Source organism: Cucurbitaria berberidis (assembly GCF_010015615.1).
Source record: "Cucurbitaria berberidis CBS 394.84 unplaced genomic scaffold K460scaffold_1, whole genome shotgun sequence".
NCBI classification, from domain to species: Eukaryota; Fungi; Ascomycota; class Dothideomycetes; order Pleosporales; family Cucurbitariaceae; genus Cucurbitaria; species Cucurbitaria berberidis.
The window spans coordinates 2,719,424-2,741,789 of record NW_024468935.1 but is presented as its reverse complement, the minus strand read 5'-3'; the positions used below and the strand labels follow the sequence as shown (position 1 = coordinate 2,741,789).

The following is a 22,366-nucleotide window of genomic DNA, read 5'->3' as shown; positions in this document are numbered from 1 at the left end:
TCTTGTTGGAGAGAAACATAGGATCGAGGTCTTACTAAAGCGTGCGTGCGTAGAACAGAGTTGACGCATAGATTAAGTGGGCGGACAAGTACTTTTTTAGGACTTGTTAGGTCAATTATTGATCGTCTCAAAAGTTAACGAGCGTCATTTCAGTTGCAATAGTTCGTAACAGCATCATAATTATACGCAGTGCCGGATAGATATTGAGTTGTCTGGCAAGTCTAAGAACATTGAGCACGCTTGCCCCAAGGTGTTTATGCGCCCTCAAATAGTAAAGATCGCCGGGCCCGTTTCGTCAAAGAACTCCTCATCCAACAAGCTGAACAATACCTGCTGACCAATCCACTGTTCCTCAACTGCAGGCCTAATCCTCTCTGGCGGCAACACAAACCCAAAGTCACCAAAATCGGGCAATTCAATCGTATACGAGAACTCGGCACGCCCGATGGTATATAGATGATCCGGAGCTGAACCTGTGGTCGGGTATAATACTGCTCCACTTGGTCCAAAGGTGAAGGTCGTCGCATTCGAAGATCCGTCACGGATGGCCTCGCTTACCAACGCAGCAGCTTTTGTCCACTTGCCCAACTCCGGTGCGTAAAGTGTCTCCTTGTGGCCGAAAGGACTAAGAATGAGCTGGCTATAGCTGTGCCAGTCGATGAAAAGCTTGATACCTTGCGAGTCGCGGAGTTTGCGGGCGAAGTCATCCAAACCTGCATTTTCAGGCGCATCGCGGGGCTTTTCTCCGCGATAAGTTTGGGAGCATTCATTGGGTGAGGCTCCACGAGGAGTAGCATCCCAATTGGTTTCCCAGTTGCGGTTGATATCGCGGCCGATACATGTTTGGTTACGAGCTTTGGCTGGCGGTGGCTGGCGGTTCTTGCGCCAGAGGCGGTCGTTCGTTTGAGTGTAGATAAACCCTATAGCACATGAGTGAGGGCGATTGATGACTGTATGTCTAGCTTACCATCAGGATTGACGAAGGGAAAAATATAAAAATCATATTTGTTCAAGAAGGCTTGAGTCACATTATCGCCGGCCTTATATCCGTCAATAAGCTGTTTCGCGATATACTCAATTACCTGTAGCCATCGTTAGTGTTGCCGAAGGAAATCGTATATATCCAGGTCTTACCGGAGCCGCGATCCATTCCCTGGCATGAACTGTACCATGATATAAGACGGCAGGCTTTCCTGGGCCGCTGGCACCCCACAGATGAACTCCGAAGAGGTCACGTCCCTCGTAGGACGTGCCCGAGCTCGTCCAGTTTGAGTTCTGCGGGAAAGACTTCTGCAGTTCTTGCCACCATTCAACGTGCTATCGTGGGCGTAGAGTCAGTGGAAATATCCCTTATGGTTCGTATATGGGGGGTGCGTACATCGTCATATGGATGGTAGCTGTCAAACCACGGATCGTCGCCACCGGTGTGATTCGATTGCCTCTTCCAGGATCCCTTTACATGGGCTTCTTTGGTAATTGAATGCCCCAGGTCCTCATGTAGAGTTCGGGCGTTGAGCCCAAGTGCGTTGAACGCGCCAATTTGATCACGGGAGATCAGAACATCCCAATGGCCATGAACTCGGTCCCAGGTCTCATGAGAGATGGTCGAAAGCTTCTGCTTCACCGATGCTAGCTGTGTACCGGTCTTCACGCGGCGGACCTGGTAGCCATCGTATGAAGTTGCCGTGGCACCAGCAACGAGCGAGAGCCAAGCAAAGTTGAGTGCGAACCTCATGATTCTGCGATCCTCTGATTCACGGGTAGCAGATAGGAGAGGCGGGACTTCTTCTATTCTGGCAGTCAACCTCTTATACCCCTCTCCCCAACCTCGCTGGTTGGAGGCCTAAGGCCCTGGGCGGCCTGATAATCGCCGTTTCTACCGATGACGGTCAATATTGGCAGTATAACGTGCGCACAGTTACGTGGTACATGTGGAGTATGGGTCCGGATAAACATGGACGAAGGCTTCCCGCGACGCTATTCCATGTAGACATAGTCTTGACCTGCCATTTCCGAACTAGGTGCTGCTGGGCATGCAGGAGGGGAACAAACGTCATTTTGCTGACTTTCATCACGACTTCCCACTGTACGAGATAGTAAAGGGAAGAAGGAGCCATTTATCGATGAAAGGAAAAGGCTGCTCCCCGTGTTTGTTGCCCATACGCATCGTTGAGCGTGCTCCTAGATGGTGGGTCGTATCGCTGCTACGACCTTGAAAGATAGGTTAAATTGCAACATTCAATGGCAGCCTTGCTAATGAAGTCGGAGCTCAGGTTACACTAGATGGTACTGCAACGATGCACGGTATCGGATGACGCTGTGTAGATGGAGGTTGATGTTCTGGAAGAGTCGTGAGTGACTATGCCAAGTATGACGACAACACTAAGCCATTTGAGGCTTGAGCGTATTCCCCACGATCTCGCCGAATACGTCACTGGGCAGACGTCGCCGCCTCGTCTCACCACCCTTCTTGTTGAGCTTAGGTATCTGAACCTTCACAGATCCAGAATAATACCGCTTATAGATTCGAAAAAATGTATCTAGAGCGGCCGCTCGCGCCCTACTCAAGGCGTCTAGTTGGTACAATGGTAATCCTGTCCCTTTCCAACGTCGCATGCGCCTTCATTAGGCACTGGCTCTCCATGCGGTTGTTTGAATTTCTAAGTTCTACGTGGGGAGAATCAGCATCAGACGAAGCGGACGTATTTTTCCTGGTGTTCCACATCGCTAAGTTTGCTCAACTTTCACGCTCCACCGCAATCATTGCGACGCGTAAATAGGATTCTTTGGACAATTCTACTTCTATCCGTCTTTATATATGTATGGCTTACCTACTTGTCCTAGAGAAGCAGACGACTTCGTTATCTGGCTGAAGTCATATAAGCCGACATTGTTAATGGAATGCTTTTGTCTCATTGTCAATTCATTAAGTTATGTTTCTTTTATATTTTACTCATCTTTCTATATACACAACGTCATTCATGCCTCCAACGACTCTCTACAATGTCGTTTCAGCAGTGTTGCTTCCTCCGTTCACTCGATACATCGCTCTCGTTACACTTTTAGTGAGACTACAACGTACGTTTCACAGTGCCAGCGGCGCTACCCTGAGCTTAAAAGTACTGGAATTTCTCACTTTGTTGTCATTGCTCTCCAACCACTCGATCTACTACTATGTCCTCTCAAAACTCCACAAACATGCTCACAACATCTGCTTTGCGTTTTGCTAATGAGCAACAATCGATCATGTCCATCGAACCAGCAACTGGCGACTTGACGCATGGTGCGGTCCAGAATATGCTGGACGCGGCGCAATTAGAGGTTGGTCGTCGCTACGCCGCCGCCCCTGATTTGTGCGAGATGCTCCAGTCTCAAGTGATGGAGGGCCTCGAGCAATGTAACCTGCAGGAAGTAGACCCTATGCAGGTACTACATGACCAGATGCGTATTGAGTGGCGGATTCTAGACGCTTACAATAAGCATCGTCTCGGCAAGGCTACCCATCGGTATTACAATGGCTTTTCAGAGCCAGAGGGTGGTGACAACTACAAGAAGGAGGATAATATTCCTGAGGAGCCGCAGTGGTTTCCTCTTCGGTGCGAGGTCCAAAAGTACGGCTTCCGTGTTGTGGCGCCTCCTATCTACCAAGTCTCTAGTACTGATAAAGAATTATCAGCACGCCCAGAGAGCACGGTGAATAGGTTCACAAAGACAAAAGCACTTCCTGGAAATGCTGCTAATTCCGGGAATGATACATCCTCTCCCAAGAAGAAGAAGACCGGCCGTGCGGCAGCGAACTACGACAAGCTGGCAGACGCTCCTTCCGCCCATCTAGACTTCCCGGATGGTAACATCACCCTTGCGGAGATGACTGCTTTCTTGCCGCAATCCATCAAATCCTGGGATGTCATCGATCGCGCGCTTTTCAACGGTGCATTCTCTGCCACCCTCGCAGGAATGATCAACCACTTCCGCAACATGCCCGCCGGGAATATAGAAAACAACAGCGTCTACCGGATGATGAAAGCACCGATGGATAAGCGGGCACTCACAGATCCGGTGTACGAAGGTTGGTCTGTATCTGTCCACCAGAAGATCCAGAAGCCCATCGGCTTTAACCCAGCAAGCGTTAGTGTTGCTGGTTTCCGCACACCGTCCAACAACTATAAGCGCGATGCTACTAATATTTCTCAGGAATCAGCACAGAACATCTTGTTTCGGGACCTTATGAAGGGTGTGAAGGTCATGCCTTCCGGTTACGACGCCTTGGATTTGACGCGCTGTGTCCAGTACTGCGTTGATCACCCTGAAGAGGACTGGCTTTATCCTCAAGATTTTGTAGATCTTGTCTCCCAGCTTCCGCAGGATGCTCACCTCTCTAGATATCCTCGTGGTCCCGCGCCTGTCCAACTCGACCACCAAGATGCGAGCATTGTTGGACGCTACACCTCTACGAAGAAGTTAAACGGCGCGATGTACGCTGCTAGTCGTCAGCGCGATAGTAATGGCCGTCTTTTGAAGAAGCAGAAGGCTGATTCAGACGAAGAGGAGGATATGGACACCGCGTCTGACGGCGATTCCAACGCTCTTAACAAGAAGGGCAAAAAGCGCAAGGTAGCTTCAACTAAGACGCCTTCTCGAGCCCCATCCACCCGTTCCAAGCCCCCTCCATCCCGCCTGCGGAACGAACTCATTGCCGCTGATATTGACTCCGATTCAGATTCAGACATATATCAGGGTCCGTCTAAGGAGAATAAGAAGAAGAAAGTGATGACACCCTCGCGTACCTCGGGACGTCACAACCGCTTTGGGGGCAACTATAACATCGATGCTGCTTTGGGGGTTGATGTAGTCGAGGATGAAGAGATGGACGATTACGATTCCTTCGACGACGATGATATTTACCACGACTAGTGGGCTATTTGCCATAACATAATTGGCACTACCTTTATTCCGTGGTTAATATTTACTCTTGGCAGCGCTACACTTTTTGGAGTATGGGAACCTGTATTTGGTCAGGCTTTGTATCGGTATTGTTTATCATATCTCCCGTATGGGAAGGTAGTGATCATGACCATTCCGTTCTAGGCAGTTTAGTGCCTGTTTGCATAGCATAGCATTTATTTTAGCAATTATAGAGTTGATTTTTGAACCAGATGATATTTTCCCACGTATATGGTGACGATGAAATGAGTATATGCTGCCTGATGACTACTCTGCATCGCTTTCATGATCGCCATAAGAGAGAAGAGGATCACCAAAGCGCCTACGCTGATTGAGCTATCGTTGGTTCTGTAAAGTACTTTAAAAGCGGAGATGTTTGTGACTACATTGAGTATTTTAGGATGCTGTTACGGGGCTAGAATTAGTTTCATGGTTGCTGCGACTGAAAGTCGTGGTACAGTATCGTTTGTTATTTTGTAATACCACTTTTATGATTTGTGCTCTCCGGGCTTTACAACGTTTTTCTTCTGTCTCTCACTCGTTTGGCCGCAGATGAGACAAGTGCCACAACTACTCAAGAATGGAAAGATTGTATAATCAAATCAGCTCACGAGAACTTTGTTTACAAAACTCTAAACATGTTCTCTTGTGGCCTAGTTCAGATGCTGCGTAGTCGCGTATGGGCTACAGTCAGCTTCACCGCATTGATACGCAAGGTTGCGCACTACTCCTAAACGGATTGAAGTAGTAGTTTCCATATCGCAGGCAGAGAGAAAATATGAGAGTCTAATTTACGAAAGGCGAGCTGGCACGTGGTGTCGTTAGCATCACCGCAAACCTGATTGGGTCATGCCCACTTCACCGCTTGTAGTCTCTCTTGCGCTAACGGGCCCAAACTTCGGTAAGTGCAGTTCACCATCCACAGGCAGGCACGCTTGCTAATGAACATCACAGAAAGGAAGTTAGAGTCAAATACAATAGGAATTCAGTCTCACACAATGGAAGCCTTGTCTTACACGCAATTCACATTCACCATATACCTCTTACGCCACTTCACTATGGAGGTACAACTTTAATTTACCATGATCGTGTGACTGAATAACAATAGCTTTTACGTCACTTCCTGAAAGTTTCAGTCGCCAGATTTTCAAGCTTTACGCAAGAAGTACCGCATCGCATCAAGTAGAGTATCGACGAGTACCCTCAACCACGAGCAACGCGCCGTCCTCAGTGAACGATCACCACACTGACATCATCACTATGTCGCAACCTCACACACGAGCTCAAATACGGAGGTACGACGGACCAATAAACACCATCAGGATCCCGAGGAAGACTGTTGCTGCAGCGGCGGTACCTCCTCCAGCCCCAAGACATGAACGAGTCGACAGACATCATCCAACGGAACACATGCGCCAATACCTGGCGCGAAAACAATTCTCACGAATGAAGACCTCCAATACACCTAACGTTCTACCTCTGTCCCGTGACATCGTCAGACTCAAAGAAGCAATCACTACGAGCGAGTGGCACCGCGAGTGGCAGACTGCACCTCACAGCTTAGCACCATCACGGCCTTTGTCGCTACTTATGGAGCCAACAGAAATAAACCTAAAGACTCACATACGGAAAGCGAAACGGGTATATCTGTGTCACTTCGATGCCAATCACGAACCACAAGGCCGGATAACGCAGCGGTTGGGCGAAGAAGAGAGGGAAAGGAAGAGAATGGTGCGATATTTGGGAGAAGAGAGAGAGGCCGAGAAGACAAGAGAGAAGCAGCTGGAAGAAAAGAGGAAAGAAGTGAGAACCGCTTCACGAGCTGCTGAGGTGATTGATTTGACAGGCGATGATGCTGTGGACTTTGGAATGGTCTGGCGGACTGCGAACGTTGAAAACGTCGAGAATCTGCCACCGGTGAATAGGGTAGCGCCATGGGGTACTTCAGGCGTATTTCCTTACACGACAGAGCTGGGTTTTCAACCTGGATTCTGGGAACCGTCGGCATATTATTCAGCGGATGGACCACGAATAGACCCCCAGGCACCACTAAAGCATGAGAGCTTCGGGGTTCATCAGCGAGACCAGAGTTCAAATACTCTATCTAGCCATCAATTCACTGCGTAGCAAGGATACAACTTTCCTCGAAAATGGCAAGGGATGTCAGTCGCAGTTCGCTCAAGTTTCTATAGTTGAAACACAATGCATCACCTTGCCCAGGTAACGGAAATTGTAACTTTCCTTTCTGTGTAATCTAGCAACAGCCTTCCAAGCCCTAGTCATGTATTTCACTCGCTCTTTTAGCGCCCTCCTCGGTGCAGAAATAGATCTCCCTCATAGTGCGTTATATTCTTTTTCATACAGTATCACAACTCTACTTGCACCAACGAAAATCTTCAATCAACTTCTTACTGAAGCAAGAGCTATGGATCAATCCGGTTCTAGGATCTCCTCGCATTCGCCGAACAACATGGACTCTAGCAGCAACCAAGAGAATGTCGAGAACCGTCTCCGAGACGCTCTCATTGGCACCCCTATCGATCCCTTCCTAGGAGGTGTCAACCTTCCTCTCGAAGATGTCGCTCCACCGCCCATGTCCGATAGCCGCCCGAAGATAACTCAATCACAGCCGCGTAACCTACTTCTTCGTGACTTCGCTCTCCACGATTACGTCTTGCCCACCGGTGGTCCAATCAACGCAACCATGACTGAGATCATCGTCCTTCTCCCGAACTGGTTCCGCAACCGCGACATCGCTGTCCGATTTCAAAACAATGGCATCAATGGTGGCATCCACTTTGCCATCTTCAAAGAGCACCACGATCTTGCTCTAGTGACTGCCACCGAATGTGAGCGGGCGCGTGACCGCATTACGGACCAATATCGTAGGACAATGCGCCTGGTTGCTCCGACGTGGACGAAGGCCACTCAGAAGGCTCCAAACGGTTGGAACGAGAACGACATGGTAATCAATAACTTCTTGCCAGACGCCGCTCGCCAACCCGAGTACATTACTCCTGCTTCAGTTCCGTTCAAGAGCCTTGCGGTGGGCTTGAAGAAGCTTCCGAGTGGTACTGACGCCGGCGATCTGACGCGCGCCCTCGACTTCGCCATGAAGAACCAGAATTTCGACAAGCACAGCCAGGGTGTCGATTTCATGTTTCCAGATGACTTACAATTGATCCTAGATCACATCGGTAGGACAAAAATCACTAGCGAGCATACCGACCCACACACAGTTCGTCAATATTCGGATCTGTTGAAGCAGACCGCTGGCGCCAAAGCCGCGAAGGTGGTAGATGAGCGCCGGCGCAAGAAGTATGGTGTGCAGATAGTTGCTGGTGATTCTTATCAACAGCAGCCACAGCAAGTTCAGTCTGCAGTGTCCCAGGGTCTAGAGCAGTTTTCACCTGGCGTTATTAACTTTCAAATCCAGGGTGGTGATTACCACGGAACGCCACAAAACAGCATGGGCGCCCCGGCAGATTTGCCTACCCATGAGGCTCAGCCGAATGAGCTCCAATTTACTTTTGACGCTGGCGTTGGGATGCAAGGTTCCAGCAATGACTTGCAGCCAGCCGAGCAAAAGGCAGGGGCTATAGTCTCATCCAAACTCAACCCCGACAACGCTGAAATCTTCGGTGATCAGCGTCCTCAGTCTGGGCGTAATGACCTTCCTAGTATCCCAGATATCTGTCGTCTGCCAGAATTGGAACAGGATGATGCAACCATGCGGACTGAAGAGCAGCACTTCTCCGAGGGGTTCACGTTGGAGGACATGGATACTTTTCTCGCGCCCCATCAGTCGATTGACTACTCAAGCTTATTAGCACCTTCTCTTGAGTCGGATCGTGTGCAGTCATTTGACGATAACCTCCCAGCCACCGTTCCGCCTGAGTATCGCCCAGACTATCCACCGACTCAGCTTTTGCGGGATTGCGCCGAGGGCACCAACGAAGCCGACCATAGCGATATTGCTCGTGCTTCACGTTGGGCTCGACAACCCGAGCTGGCTATCTATGACTTCACGGTTGCGGATGTGGAATTCATCATGCAGATGCTAGGCACGTAGGGTGGTACAACGCCTGACAAGTAGGTTGGCGGGTGAAGGTGAGGTCCAATCGGGACATAGAGAACAATGCCGCCACATGATATCGTACTTCTTTCTGTAGACCATGGTGTAGATAGAAAGGGGGTTTCCAATCCGAGAATAAGCTTGTTCGTAGAGGTTTGGTGTTGCGGCGCCTACCCGGATTAGTGCTCTCACCTAGTTGAAATAGTGGCTATACAAGCAAGCAAATGAGAATACATGGCTCCCTTAAGCATTAATTTACTATTTGAGTGTCCTACATGAGTGTCGCGCAGAGCCTAGGAAAGAGGATAAGTGACGTTGTCAGAGCTGGGCGAGGAGGAGTATGTGTACGCGAGTCTAAAGATCGTGGGGTCAGTCTTCGCGAGGGTGAACTTGATGCTCCGACTCAGAAGGTGACGCGGCGCGTCAAGAATCTAGATTTTGTATTCTCTCCCACTACTCGTGCCGTCCCATTCAGGGTACCTTCCAACAATTGCGTCATTAAAAACAAGCCCAGAAAGTTAATTCATAGACAGGATCCTGGTATTCATACTCGTTACTCCACCGGAAGGCGGGCGTGTGAAGTGTACCTTGAACAAGCATCAATCTTGGCTCCATTTCTTCCCATCGCGCAGGGATCGCTATCGGCATATTACGCACTCTTGCTTTTGTCGCTGGTCCAAGACACGAGCGCGTTCGTCGCCGCTTCGCCTTTGGAGAGGTTGCGCATGCTAAGTACACAGCCGCAGCTATTTCGCGGGCGTAGTCGCAACTGAGAATAAAGTCGCTGTTCACGCGGTCGCATCAGCAATACGGTCGTGAGGATTTCGCAAAGGAGATGGCAACTTGGAAAACTGTTCGCAGAATTGAATAGGGAATTTACTGACTGTAAGTCTTCTTAAGGTCACGTATTGGTTCATGGGCAAAACTCGGATGAGCCTCAACGCACAAGCCAGGGCAAAATTCGTAATTTATCGCCCCACATCGGACCTAAGGGATTATTCAATCGGTATGTTATGGTCCAACCTCGAGATGTAGGAACTAATTACTATTTTCCCACTGGTATATATTATTTAACATTGGAAAATCTCCCATCGAATAAGAGCACCAAAGCTGAATGGCGCAGCGGAAGCGCGCCGGGCTCATAACCCGGAGGACGCACGATCGAAACGTGCTTCAGCTAGAATCTCTTCTTTTTGCATTTTTATTGTTACTAGAATCCACCGCTCCATGCATGAGCCAGGCAACGGAATTGTAAATTTTCCCTTGCCAACTAATAAAATATTATCATGGCACTGAGCGAGAGTTAATTTTTAATGTTGGCAAATCTACCATGGCTTGCCTGACTGTCACTCGAAATCAGCCCGCTAGCTAAAGGGCTCTCATCGTCACTGGAGTAGTCAAAGTAAGCCTTTACAGTCTGTCATGAAGAAGGGATATTACATAAAGTACATAAACAATAATACGGAGAAGTTGGCAAACTCGGTCTACTATCGCTGGATGCTTCAAAATGCCAAGCTGCCGACGACATGGGACGAAAACGAAGACGAAAGAGGCTAGCGGCCAGCGGCCAGCGGGAGAACGCGCTTGGACGCGACCCGTGGACGCGTCGAGGCTGCCAGGTGCACTTAACACCCCAACACCGTCACTACAGACTACTTGATAGAATTCCACGATGTATTTCATGTTCTATTTCGATGAGTAGCTATTCACCAGGAATACCCACCTCATTTGACCCTGCACTCCTCTCTGAATTCGAAATCCTCCACGACGCGCCTGCATCACTCTCCTACTCCGACGAGATCGACGCAATACAGCAGTGCGTCACGGAAGAGAAAGCTAAGAAGAACAGAGCAGGAGTTGTCATTCAGCATCGCGCTTGGAAGATAACAGACATATTCCGGAGTGAAGGAGAAGCCCCAATCGGTACTACTAGCGAGAATACGCGCCGCCACGAAGACTAATACCGCCAGACACACCTCTCAAGCAGCGGACGCAGTGGCCAGTCAAGCACTTTCGTGCTGGCTCCTCAACTGAAAGTCACATCTTCCCTTCATCACCGCCAGTCTACGCGATGCCCCTCATCTCCTCGCCGGTCGCGTATCCGCCGAGCTCCTCTATGCCGCAAGCCTCGTCACCGAAGAAGCGGAAGCGCTCAATTGATGTGCGAGAGCCGCTAAAGGATGTACAGCACACCAACGCTATGCGCAAGATTGGTGGCTTTTTGGACGACTCAGACGATGAGGATGACATCGCTGCGCTAAAGGAACACACCCTGAAGAGAAGGGCAGTCAGCAGTATCAAAGACCTGCCCTCGGCTCTAGATGGCTTTGCAGACTACACACCACCAGCTAGCCAAGATGATATCGCGGACCCAGAGACAGTGCCGGTGGGTGAGCTTGACAAATACAGCTTCGAATCGCAATCTCAGTCACCGATCGAACGCCCTCCGTCAGCCCAAGAGCCGACATCAGCGCAGCCCATGCGTGGAACAGTCGCTCGCAACTCGTCTGGCAAAGCAATTTATATACCGAAGAAAGCGAAGCGCGAGGCTGTATCATATGAACAACTGATTGCAGCACGGTCTGTTGCAACCGAAGGCAAAGCTAGGACAAGCTACTATGGACTCAACATACACGAGCTGATGGACGAAGCGAAGGCCCTGGATTTAGAGAAGGCTGTCAACCGAGCACATATAGTCGAAGACTTGCCGCAGGCATCGATTGAACAGCCAATCAGTAAAAATGGGAAGAGCAACCGGACACTGATGTGGACGGAGAAGTACCGAGCAAAGAAGTTCACGGATCTTGTCGGAGATGAGCGAACACATCGGTCAGTCCTGCGATGGCTCAAAGCATGGGATCCGATAGTCTTTCCTGGATCTAGCAAGGCAAAACCCAGGGCTGCGAAGAAGGGATTTGAAGAAGAAGAGCAGAGGCATCGCAAGATTCTACTTTTGACCGGGCCGCCAGGACTTGGAAAGACCACGCTAGCTCATGTGTGCGCTCGACAAGCTGGGTATGAAGTTCAAGAGATCAACGCGTCTGATGAGCGAAGCCGAGATGTGGTCAAGGGACGCATACGGGACATGGTGGGCACAGAGAACGTTCGGGGTATTAGCACCAATACATCAAACGGAAAAGCGCGAAAAGCGGGCAAACCGGTCTGCGTGGTCGTCGACGAAGTAGACGGCGTGGTAGGCGGAAGCGGTGGAGGAGGCGAAGGTGGCTTCGTGAAGGCGCTCATCGACCTAATCAATCTCGACGAGAAGAACTCCAAAGCCATTGGGCAGCAGCAAACTACGACGGGCACGAAGAAGAGGAAAGGCGACAAATTCCGACTCCTGCGACCGCTGGTCCTCATTTGCAATGATCTATATCACCCTTCATTACGACCGCTGCGACAGTCTTCCATGGCTGAGATCATTCATATCCGGAAACCCGCACTGAACATGGTAGTTACGCGCATGCAAGACATCTTCGTGAAGGAAGGAATACAGTGCGATTCTGACGGTGTCCGGCGTCTATGCGAAGCCACATGGGGCGTGAGTACGAAGAAAGAGGGGGGCACGGGTAGTGGTACCGGGGAGGGCGATATCCGTGGAATCATGGTGGTCAGTGAGTGGGTGGCAGGACGTTTACGATCGTCAAACAACTTGAAGCCAAAGGATAAGCCGCATCTCACGCGAAAATGGATCGAAGATAACTTTATTAACGACCTCCGCCACGGTGGTGGAGCTGCACGTAGCCTGGGTCGAGGAGGTGCAAAGGATGTTGTTGATCGTGTCTTCCGCGAAGGAGCCGGATTTCCGAAGCAGGCCGAAACTACAGACCCTCGAACAGCAGCTTCCCGAGCGAAGAACGGCGTTATTGGTGTCGCTGAAGGTGCGAAACGACGTGCTATGGAACGGCTCAGGGAGATGGTTGACACGAGCGGGGACTGCGATCGCATCGTAACAGGTAATTCCACTCTTCCACCTCCAGACCCTATGATCAGCTCTAACATTCAATAGACTGCTTCACAGCCTATCCCGATAAGCCTTTCCAAGACGACACCCTCCTCAGCAAACCAACTTCCGCATACGAATGGCTACACTTCCATGACACTCTCAACTCCGCTGTTCATGGCTCCCAAGAGTGGGAGCTCGCACCCTATCTCTCAAATTCCGTCTTAGCATTCCATAACCTCTTCGCCTCCCCCGCACGATCAACTTCAAACCCCAATGTAGATTCGGATGCGCCGCCTATGCCTTTCACAGGTCCTGGAGCTAATTTTGCAGCAGCGGAGCAGTTTAAGGCGAGTAGGAGCCAGTTGATGGCACTACAAACATCACTAAGTCTACCACTGACACGTATGTTCCGCAGCCCAGAGGAGATGGCCATGGAGTTGATTCCCTTTGTCCTGCGCATGCTCTCACCAGATGTCAAACCCGTAATCGTCAATACAGGCCCTTCAGGCTCCAAGTCCTTCGCCACCGCCTCTGTACGCAAAGCTTCCGAGAAAGCACTCGTGAAGCAGGCTGTCGAAGCGATGGCTGCGACCGGCGTTCGTTTCGAAAAGTCCAGGATCGAGATCGACGACGTTGCAAACCGCAGCGCTGGCTTTGTTTGGCGCATGGAACCAAGCCTCGATGTCCTTGCAGCTTTCGAGACTCTAGGTGGGAAAAAGGACGAGAAAGTCCGCTACGCAGTTCGTAGCGTTCTCGAACAAGAATGGCGCAAGGAAAGCGCGCTTCGCGACCACGCGAGTCGTAGGCGCCGTGGTGGTCAATCCGAGCACGACGAGCTAGAATCTCAAGTGGAAGAAAAGTCAACCGAAGAAAAGGTAGCCGAGGCAAACAAGAGGGCTGTGAAGCGAGACTTCTTCGGGAGGGTCATCAAGGAGACAGATGCGAGTAGAAAGGAAGACAAGAGGAAGAAAGAGAGCGGAGAGATGCAAGGCGATGAGGGAAGAATCTGGGTTAGCTTTCATGAAGGGTTTTCAAATGCAGTGCGGAAACCCGTCACCATCGACGACATACTACGGGGCCTCTAGCTATACTGAGTATAATTTATGCTAGACTTCCCTTTCTAATAGAGCTCTTTCAGCTTTATAACCTTTTCTTGTCTTGTCTAGCTATTTCCTCATTCTTTTAGTTCGAATGGCCAGATCTCTCTGAGATCTTCTTCGCTCTTGATCGGCTCATCATCATCTGGGTGCTCAATACCCAAGATTTCCTGCAGCATCCCCCTAAATAACTCACGATGCGCTAATTCCGTTGCTTCCCAGTCCCCTGAATGAACCCAACCATCAGATGCGGTATTGAGCAAACCCGACAAACTATGTCTCAGCTGGTGTGCTGCTTCATAAAACTTGTAGTCCTTTTGGTGGACGGCATATTCGTCAGGAGTGGGTAAAGGAAATGGACACGATTCCGCAAAACCAAGCTCTTTCCAGCGTCGCGAAGTCTGGATCAGCTCCTCGCGAAAGGCAACGGCGCCATCCTCCCAAGTTCGTTGGCAATAGCGAAAAGGCCGAAAGAAAGCTTCGTCCATTGATCTAGCTTCTGACAGCTTCGGGGCGAGGAACTTTGTGCAGTACTCAAATGCTTTGGCACATGCCTCGCTTTTGGGTTCGAATTGATCTTCGTCCGAAGGATCAGGAAAGGCTTGCGCAAAATCTGGTGCTTCATCTGCATACCAAAATACTGGCTCAATGCTGGAAGACTGCCAGTCGATAATGGCCGAGACAATAGTAGGATCTTCTTCCGAGACAAAGATATTTCTTGTATGCAGATCAGGGTGAAACATTACAGGGCTAGCTGCTTTCTGGATCCGAGAGTCTTTGGCCATTTCCCTTATAACCGCACGACCGTGTTCGAGTAGTTGATAGTGCGTCTCAATGGATCCGTGATAGCGTGGTCGTTTTGAAATAGCTCCAGCTGGTGGGATTCTGGACATTCCAGTGTCGATGAGACCGTCACAGTATACGGCGAGTCCAGACCCTGTAGTACTTGCTAAGTGTTCTGCGAGTCTGAAGGCATATGATGTAACTTACATGGTCCCTGATTTGAGTTGACTTTGTGATAATATCTAGGCTGTCCTACATTACAGTTCCAGTAAGTAGCTCCACAGTGAGGACCGATGCAGAATTCCTGGTTCAATGACAGCTTTGAAGCACTGATATACGGCGTGTTAGCAAAATACAAACTACCATAGGCTGGAAAGTCGAGGTCGACAATTTCTTTGAGCTTTTGGTAGATTGCCTGTATACACCTAATTTGCTCGGTCACGTCCATAGCTGGCCATCTTTGGCGTAACGGAATTCCTAGAGCATGTTCCATGATGATATACTCGCTCCCAATGGCGTTTGAAGCATCATCGCTCCAGTCCAGTATTTTGGGAATGGGGATGCTAGTTTTGGCTTGTACTAGAAATACCCAAAGCGGTCAGTCGCTGAATCAATCTTTCTAATCATCTCGCTGTGCAGAACGTACGATACTTGATGGTCGCAACTTCGGAATTAGTCGTCAATCTTGAGGGTCCTGCCAACGCAAAGGGCAATCTAGCAACGATGCGTTTCGCGTTGTTAGTGTGAAATATAAAGACTCTGTTAAAGCCGCCTTCCGTCTTGTCATACGAGACGATAGAGCTAGCACCAGGACACAGTGCTATTATTTTACAACACAGAGCGTCAAAATCAAACCGTATAAGACGTGATTCTCGCTCTAGCGCATCGCGACGGAGCCACCGGCCACTCGTATAATTGTAAGGATTATGGCCTTCATTCAATTTAGTATCCTGATAATATGACAAAAGAGGAGGCCTGCTGAGGGTGCTCACTTTCTCCCAGGGACTCTATCATCTGCCTCGAAGAAGAAAATGTAGCATAACCGAGAAACGGTTGGTGAAATATTGGGTGGAAGCGTATAAAGGCCGGGGTGTCTAGGAATGGGAGCAATTTCGAAGTTCGGATTGGAGACGTGCGCTGTGTGCGAAGATGCGGCACGAGGGGAGGCGCACTGCTTAAAATGAAGCGATGCATGAAACCTCCTACCTTGAAGCCAGATGTAGAATGACTTGACAAAAAAACGAACAACGACTAGGCGGACTTGAGTTGATTACGGAAGTAACGAGGGACTCATGCGGCGTCTAGAGCAAGGTGCCTCCGCGCTAACCTAAAACAGCCTACCTAGGTACCTCGCTCTATCATATCTTGACTGTCAAACCTTTACAGCAATGTTTTTGAGAGAAGATGATAATTAGTACGATGTATATCTCGTATCTTTAGCAAAAATTCCAATTTGTCTTGGGACTTTTTTTATCGACTACTCTTAAATCTGCTTAACAATAGAAGGGAGGAAGCACCGCACTCAATGGCCGGCGATAGGTGATGTGCGCCATTACACGGGTTCTCAGACATCGAAAAGACTTGCAAAGGCGAGCTATATTGGCTTCTTTAAGTGCATTCCGCCAGTCTACGGATATGACTAGTTTTTGCTGAACAAAACCTGGAGCTCGGACCTAATTGAGAGTCAGCCTCATGTCAGTTATCGAACAGCTATAGCACAGAAGTCGTCTTAGAGTTATAACAAAAGATTTAGATAGCGCCTATGTCATTGCGAGTCTGTCGAGTTGTACTTTGAGATTGTCGTGATCACATGGAATCTTCGAACTGATAGACGGATCAACCATATGCATCCTTTTCTTGGAAAGAATCACCTGGACGGTCGACCGACAATCCCCCCACATTTCTTTATAGGTCCCACAAGTTATTTCAGTTGAGGTGTTGGTGGTCTTCCAACAAGTTATGCGCTGTGAGGAATACCCCGCAGTGAGGGGTACCGGACTATTATGTACCGAAACCATCCGTCCATACACCACCTACACCTACGGGCTGTCGTACCGTGTATCCGAATAGTGGGATGATGAAGAATAGCTATGGAGTCTGTGAATCAACATCATATTCAAGTCAATCACCAAGATCCAACGTTAGTCTTCAAGCCTAGAAGACGACAGCAATATGAAGTTTCGCGATGGTATGGAGTTCGAAGAGACGCAATGGGACAAAAGCTAACTAGATACAGGTATGTGGTTGGTCAATGACCAGTTTACCGTCCAACACGCCGAAGAAGTACACAACGTGACTCCGCGTGGAGATAACACGGCTGTCACCCTTCTCTGTCCGACTAGAAAGATCTTCTCCCGTGGCGACACGCTCAACCTGAGCACTCTTTCTATCGATATCGAAGCGCAGTTCGACGGCGTGATTTCTCTCGAGGTTACGCATTTCGCTGGCGCTAGACGGCTTGGTCCCGATTTCGAACTCTTCCCTGCTGGACGACCTGAGTCCAAAGGCGAGGTCGCTAAGAACGACAAAGGAACTACTATTACATCTGGCGCGTTGAGTGCTACTGTCAGTGGCAATGAGCACTCATTCGACATCAAGTTCCACGCTACCGACGGTTCCAAAACATTGACTTCACTACAAAATCGCAGTGTTGGGCTTGCATATTCACCCGCATTAAGCACACCGAAGACAGTGGAAGATTTGAGTTCACACAAACACTACGTCTTCACACAGACCGAGCTGAGTGTCGGTGAGTCTATTCATGGACTTGGTGAGCGTTTCGGGGCGTGGAACAAGATCGGCCAGAATGTGGAAGTCTGGAACGAAGACGGGGGCACATCGAGTGAGCAAGCTTACAAGAACATCTCCTTCTGGTTGAGCTCGAGAGGCTATGGCGTGTTTATCGATACGCCCGACAAGATTGATATGGAGATCGGGAGTGAGCGATGTTCGAGATTGCAAACGACTGTTGAAGGACAGCGACTGAAGTGGTGAGTTACCAACGCGACGGCCGCTTATGGCAGTACCTCATTGACACCTAAAGGTATCTTATCTACGGTCCAACTCCGAAAGAAGTTCTAACAAAGTATTCCATTCTCACTGGGAAAGCAAGCCGCGTCCCAGCATGGTCCTACGGTCTCTGGCTCAGCACTTCCTTCACAACTTCCTACGATGAGAAAACAGTCCGTCACTTTGTCGAGAAAATGTCTGATTCCAAGATCCCTGTCGAGGTCTTCCATTTCGATTGTTTCTGGCTCCGCGCCTTCCATTGGTGCGACTTCATCTGGGATCCGCAGTCGTTCTCCGATCCTGCGGGTCAAATCAAACGCATGAAGGACGCTGGACTCGTCAACAAAGTGAGTGTCTGGACAAATCCATACATTGGACAAGCAAGTCCGGTGTTCAAATACGCCGCAGAGAAAGGTTATCTGCTCAAGAAAACAAATGGCGATGTATGGCAGTGGGACCTCTGGCAGACAGGCATGGCAGTTGTAGATTTTACAAATCCCGAAGCTTGCGAGTGGTTCCGAGGATGCATGGAGTCCTTGTTCGAAATGGGTGTTGATTCGATCAAGACGGACTTTGGCGAGCGCATACCGACGAAGAATGTTCAGTGGCATGACAAGAACGTGGATCCCAGCCGCATGCACAACTACTATGCTTTCATATACAACAAGCTAGTATACGAAGCCGTACAGAAGCGTTACGGCAAGCACGAAGCAATCTTGTTTGCCCGCACTGCATGCGCAGGCACCCAGCGGTTCCCACTGCAATGGGGCGGCGACTGCGAGTCCACGCCTGCTGCGCTCGCAGAGTCCGTCCGCGGAGGACTGAGTTTGGGTCTTGCTTCATTCGCATTCTGGACCAGCGATATCGGTGGCTTCGAGGGCAGTCCACCACCGTGGATTTACAAGCGGTGGGTAGCATTTGGACTGCTTAACTCGCATAGCCGTCTCCACGGATCGAACTCTTACCGTGTTCCTTGGCTAGTTGACAACTCGTCAACGGAGCCCGAGAACTGCACGGATGTACTTCGACACTGGGTACAACTTAAACGCCAGTTAATGCCGTATTTGTACGCTCAGGCGGAAGAGAGTATTGCCAATGGTTGGCCAACTAGTGTGCGTGCAGTTGCGCTTGAGTTCCCCAATGACCCAACGTCCTGGCACTTGGACCGCGAGTTCATGGTAGGAAGTCAGATCTTAGCTGTCCCAGTCTTCGAAGAAGATGGAAGTGCAGAGTATTACCTTCCACCCGGTCGCTGGTTCAGCTTCTGGGACGGCAAGGAAGTGCAGGGTGGTAGATGGGTCAAGGAAAAGTTCGGCTTCCTTCATTGTCCTTTGTTTGTCAGAGAAGGTACTGTGTTGGTGCTTGGACAAGCGGAGGGCGAGGGTGGCTTTGGGTACGACTGGCTCAGCTCTGGAGGCGAAGTGAGGCTCTATGGAGTTAGTGAAGGCGATAAAGCGGTCTTAGTGAATACGGTTGGTGAGCCGAAAGGAAAGCTAGAGGTTCACGGCAGCGGTGAGCTCAGAGGCATCGAGGCTCTGAGTGGTGATTGGAAGGTATCTAAGCTTGGATAGGAGAGCGGGCCGACATCAACCACCGGCTCTATTCAACAAGCACAACACAATTGCAGTCGTCGTGTGCAAGGCTTGAAGTAGGAGTCTTACCGCAGGAGCACGGGCATGATTATAAGGCGGGCCGGCGGGCGTGAAAAGCGGCACTTAATCATTGGCGGGAAATTGAACGTTCAACGGACATGCATCAGCCCCGCTACACCACTGTACCCCAAAGATCTCGTCCCGTCTCTACCCCGGATTTTTTTCACATTCAGGGTGATCACGCCCAATTTCTCGCGCGACGTGGTGGACCCATTGGTCCTCTGCGGGCAGCTCATGGAGACTAGGAGCGCGCTTCCGACTGAACGCACGCCACAGCAAGTTGGTGTGACATGACCAGCATAACCCAGCGGCGTGGTGTGAGTACATGCTACCTCGGTATTATTATATATCGTGGTCGCGTCTTGATGCTTTCGAGCCGCTGCGATCCTCGCTCTAATTATTCAACATTGTGGGCTATTGAAGAGCAGCAGCCATGGGTCTCTTGTTCAATGTTGGCCTTGCAATCTTTGCTGCGACGGGCAGCTTCCTCTTTGGGTATGACAGCGGTGTTATGACCATAGTTATCCAATCGCCTCATTTCCTGGAATTCTTCCATACAACGAAGACTTCAGCTACTATAGGCGCCATCAATGCAACGTTCTCGGGAGGAGCAGTGTTTGGCTCCCTAATGTAAGCTTGCTTAGGCCAACGTAGAGAGATGAGTTACTAACCATGCCATAGGGGAGGGTTCACGATGGACTCTCTTGGTCGTCGAAAGACCATTTTTATCGGTGCTACGATCAACCTTGTTGGCGCGATACTACAATGCGCTGCTCAAGACCTTGCGATGGTGCTTGTGGGACGCATTATGGCTGGTTGGGCGGTTGGCTTGTTGTCCATGTCGGTTCCTATCTACCAATCTGAGTGCGCTCATCCGAAGACACGAGGTATGCATAGCACCCCCACAATTTTCTCTTTCTATAGCTGACCTTTATAGGTCTCATCGTCGGTATTGCCCAACAGATGATCGGAGTTGGCTTCATTATTTCCACATGGGTCGGCTATGGTTCGTCCAAGGTGCCCAAAACAAGCTCCTTCTCCTGGCGTTTCCCATTAGCCTTCCAATGTCTACCCTGCCTTATGATCATCTGCGGTATAATGTTCTTCCCCGAATCCCCTCGCTACCTCGTCGAAACCGACCGTTCGGATGAAGCAATGAGGGTGCTCAGAAAGCTGCACTATGACGGCAGCAACGATGAGTGGATCGAGTCGGAGTTCAATGAAATCAAATTGACCATAGATGCGGAAAAGGCGATTACGGCGCCCGGATGGAGAGTCATGTTTACAGTGCCTGTTTGGAGGAAGAGGTTAATGCATGCTACCCTTGTGCAGGTCTTTACTCAAATGACAGGGTATGTTCCTCTCCATATCTCCAGATGCCTCCTTATGCTAATATGTCTATTTAGTATCAATGTGATTGGCTACTACTCCACCATTCTTTACGAGAATCTAGGCATAACTGGGGACCGCAACCTCCTCGTAACCAGCATCTACAATGTCGTCGGACCTATCTTCAACTTCTTCTTCATTGTCTTCTTCCTCGACAAAGTGGGACGAAGAAAGCCCCTCATCTTCGGTACTATCGCCATCTCCGTCGCTTTGATCTGTGAAGCCGCCATTGGAGCGCAAGTCACCAAGGCCACTGGATCGCGCAAGGATAGCCTGTCGGCTGCCGGTGTCTTCTTTCTCTTTCTGGTGTCGTGTATCTTCAGCGTATCGTTCGGCCCAATCTCATGGGTGTATGCGTCTGAGATTATGCCGCTGAGTATCCGTGGACGCGGTTCTGCGTTCGCCACCGGTATCGGCAACTGGCTTGTCGGAACTGTGTGGTCGCAGGTCTCACCGATTGGACTTGGAAAGATCACTTACAAGTTCTACTTCATCTTTGTGGCTTTCAATCTGTGCGTTACGCTACCGACTATTGCGTTAATGTTCAAGGTATGTGGAGTTGTGAAATTGGACTTGTGGGTCAGATGCTAATACGACTGCAGGAGACAAAACAACTTGGTTTGGAGGAGATCGATTTGCTGTTTGGTGAAAGGGCCCTGGGTACACTACCTGACAATCTAGACGACAAGCAGCGAGAAATTGAGCTAGAAAGAGTTGAGAGAGCGAGGAAACACTTGGCCGGTAACACGGTGACGGCAGTTCACTAGATTGGGACCATTTCGCAACGCCAGATGTGAGGAACGAGATTTTCGTTCCTCTGGAGTAGATTAGTTCTTTGCAAGAACAATCCGTGGAAGAGAGGGGAAATACACGACGTCTATCAAGCAGCTGAGCTCAGCTCATGCTTCCAAGACATGTATTGAAGAAGGAATCTAGAATTACGACATTTCAAGAACCCGTAGAACCAATTCATTAGATTATACATGTCGTTGTTTTTCTTGGAAATTGAGTTAACGAACGGTGAATGGTTACAGGTTTCAGAGGTAGGGTCACGACCCCTTTCTATACGTACGAAACTCTTCATATCTGTTCAAAGTTCATGTTCAGTCGCGCCTATCTCAAATGACTTCAGCTATTCATGATCCTCCTTCTTGGCATTTACCTCGCCTCCACTATCTGCCTTCACGGTTACAGTGACTTCGGTAACCGTCACCACAAAGTTCCAATCTGGTGGAGCTTCTACGCCGTACGGGCCAGCATGTGACTCGTCATGGTGGGGGACCGGGTCGAAAGGAGAAGCTATAAAAGTGTCAGTCACTCCTAAGCCCGTACAGGGCCAAAAGCCTCACCGTTCTGCGCTTCGTTTTTATCATATTCGGGGTTTTCTGGGATTCCAAGGTTTGGCTTTCCAAGCGACATTGCAGATGTAGTGGATTTAGACCGGGGAAATGTCGTTCTTAATAGTGAGCGA

At 49.8% G+C, this 22,366-nt stretch overlaps 9 protein-coding genes and 1 non-coding gene across 10 annotated transcripts; 7 read left to right on the top strand and 3 right to left on the bottom strand.

Moving 5' to 3' along the window:
• Positions 1–169: 169 nt before the first annotated feature.
• On the bottom strand, positions 170–2,044 carry K460DRAFT_301829 (uncharacterized protein). Its single transcript, XM_040929884.1, has 4 exons — positions 1,379–2,044; positions 1,135–1,317; positions 968–1,082; positions 170–920 (listed from the first exon to the last, which is right to left on the bottom strand). The coding sequence occupies exons 1-4, from the start codon at positions 1,733–1,735 to the stop codon at positions 265–267; spliced, it is 1,311 nt and encodes a 436-aa protein (XP_040793167.1). The 5' UTR covers positions 1,736–2,044; the 3' UTR covers positions 170–264.
• A 1,244-nt stretch (positions 2,045–3,288) lies between these two features.
• On the top strand, positions 3,289–4,551 carry K460DRAFT_244482 (uncharacterized protein; the record flags this gene model as incomplete). Its single annotated transcript, XM_040927336.1, has 1 exon — positions 3,289–4,551. A coding segment is annotated over one exon (1,263 nt), but the record flags the coding sequence as incomplete, so codon positions are not given.
• A 1,761-nt stretch (positions 4,552–6,312) lies between these two features.
• K460DRAFT_249616 (uncharacterized protein) lies at positions 6,313–6,861 on the top strand (the record flags this gene model as incomplete). Its single annotated transcript, XM_040927375.1, has 1 exon — positions 6,313–6,861. A coding segment is annotated over one exon (549 nt), but the record flags the coding sequence as incomplete, so codon positions are not given.
• Positions 6,862–7,537: 676 nt separating this feature from the next.
• Positions 7,538–8,269, top strand: K460DRAFT_273239 (uncharacterized protein; the record flags this gene model as incomplete). Its single annotated transcript, XM_040927861.1, has 1 exon — positions 7,538–8,269. A coding segment is annotated over one exon (732 nt), but the record flags the coding sequence as incomplete, so codon positions are not given.
• Positions 8,270–10,127: 1,858 nt separating this feature from the next.
• On the top strand, positions 10,128–10,199 carry K460DRAFT_t13. Its single transcript has one exon. It is a non-coding gene; the product is annotated as a tRNA-Met (tRNA).
• Positions 10,200–10,650: 451 nt separating this feature from the next.
• K460DRAFT_301827 (chromosome transmission fidelity protein 18) lies at positions 10,651–14,532 on the top strand. The gene is made up of 3 exons (XM_040929883.1): positions 10,651–10,942; positions 10,990–12,975; positions 13,029–14,532. The coding sequence occupies exons 1-3, from the start codon at positions 10,714–10,716 to the stop codon at positions 14,048–14,050; spliced, it is 3,237 nt and encodes a 1,078-aa protein (XP_040793163.1). The 5' UTR covers positions 10,651–10,713; the 3' UTR covers positions 14,051–14,532.
• Positions 14,140–16,039, bottom strand: K460DRAFT_391068 (uncharacterized protein; the record flags this gene model as incomplete). The annotated part of the gene is made up of 4 exons (XM_040935811.1): positions 14,140–14,999; positions 15,053–15,424; positions 15,492–15,776; positions 15,838–16,039. 4 exons carry the CDS (start codon positions 16,037–16,039, stop codon positions 14,140–14,142), a joined length of 1,719 nt encoding a protein of 572 aa, XP_040793162.1.
• An 861-nt stretch (positions 16,040–16,900) lies between these two features.
• K460DRAFT_327642 (glycoside hydrolase family 31 protein) lies at positions 16,901–19,584 on the top strand. The gene is made up of 3 exons (XM_040930681.1): positions 16,901–17,033; positions 17,082–17,835; positions 17,889–19,584. Exons 1-3 carry the CDS (start codon positions 17,018–17,020, stop codon positions 19,423–19,425), a joined length of 2,307 nt encoding a protein of 768 aa, XP_040793161.1. The 5' UTR covers positions 16,901–17,017; the 3' UTR covers positions 19,426–19,584.
• A 355-nt stretch (positions 19,585–19,939) lies between these two features.
• Positions 19,940–21,853, top strand: K460DRAFT_327640 (MFS sugar transporter-like protein; the record flags this gene model as incomplete). Its single annotated transcript, XM_040930680.1, has 5 exons — positions 19,940–20,136; positions 20,188–20,393; positions 20,444–20,858; positions 20,913–21,411; positions 21,498–21,853. The coding sequence occupies 5 exons, from the start codon at positions 19,940–19,942 to the stop codon at positions 21,660–21,662; spliced, it is 1,482 nt and encodes a 493-aa protein (XP_040793160.1). The 3' UTR covers positions 21,663–21,853.
• A 174-nt stretch (positions 21,854–22,027) lies between these two features.
• On the bottom strand, positions 22,028–22,314 carry K460DRAFT_400648 (uncharacterized protein; the record flags this gene model as incomplete). The annotated part of the gene is made up of 2 exons (XM_040936344.1): positions 22,028–22,194; positions 22,245–22,314. 2 exons carry the CDS (start codon positions 22,312–22,314, stop codon positions 22,028–22,030), a joined length of 237 nt encoding a protein of 78 aa, XP_040793159.1.
• Positions 22,315–22,366: the final 52 nt, after the last annotated feature.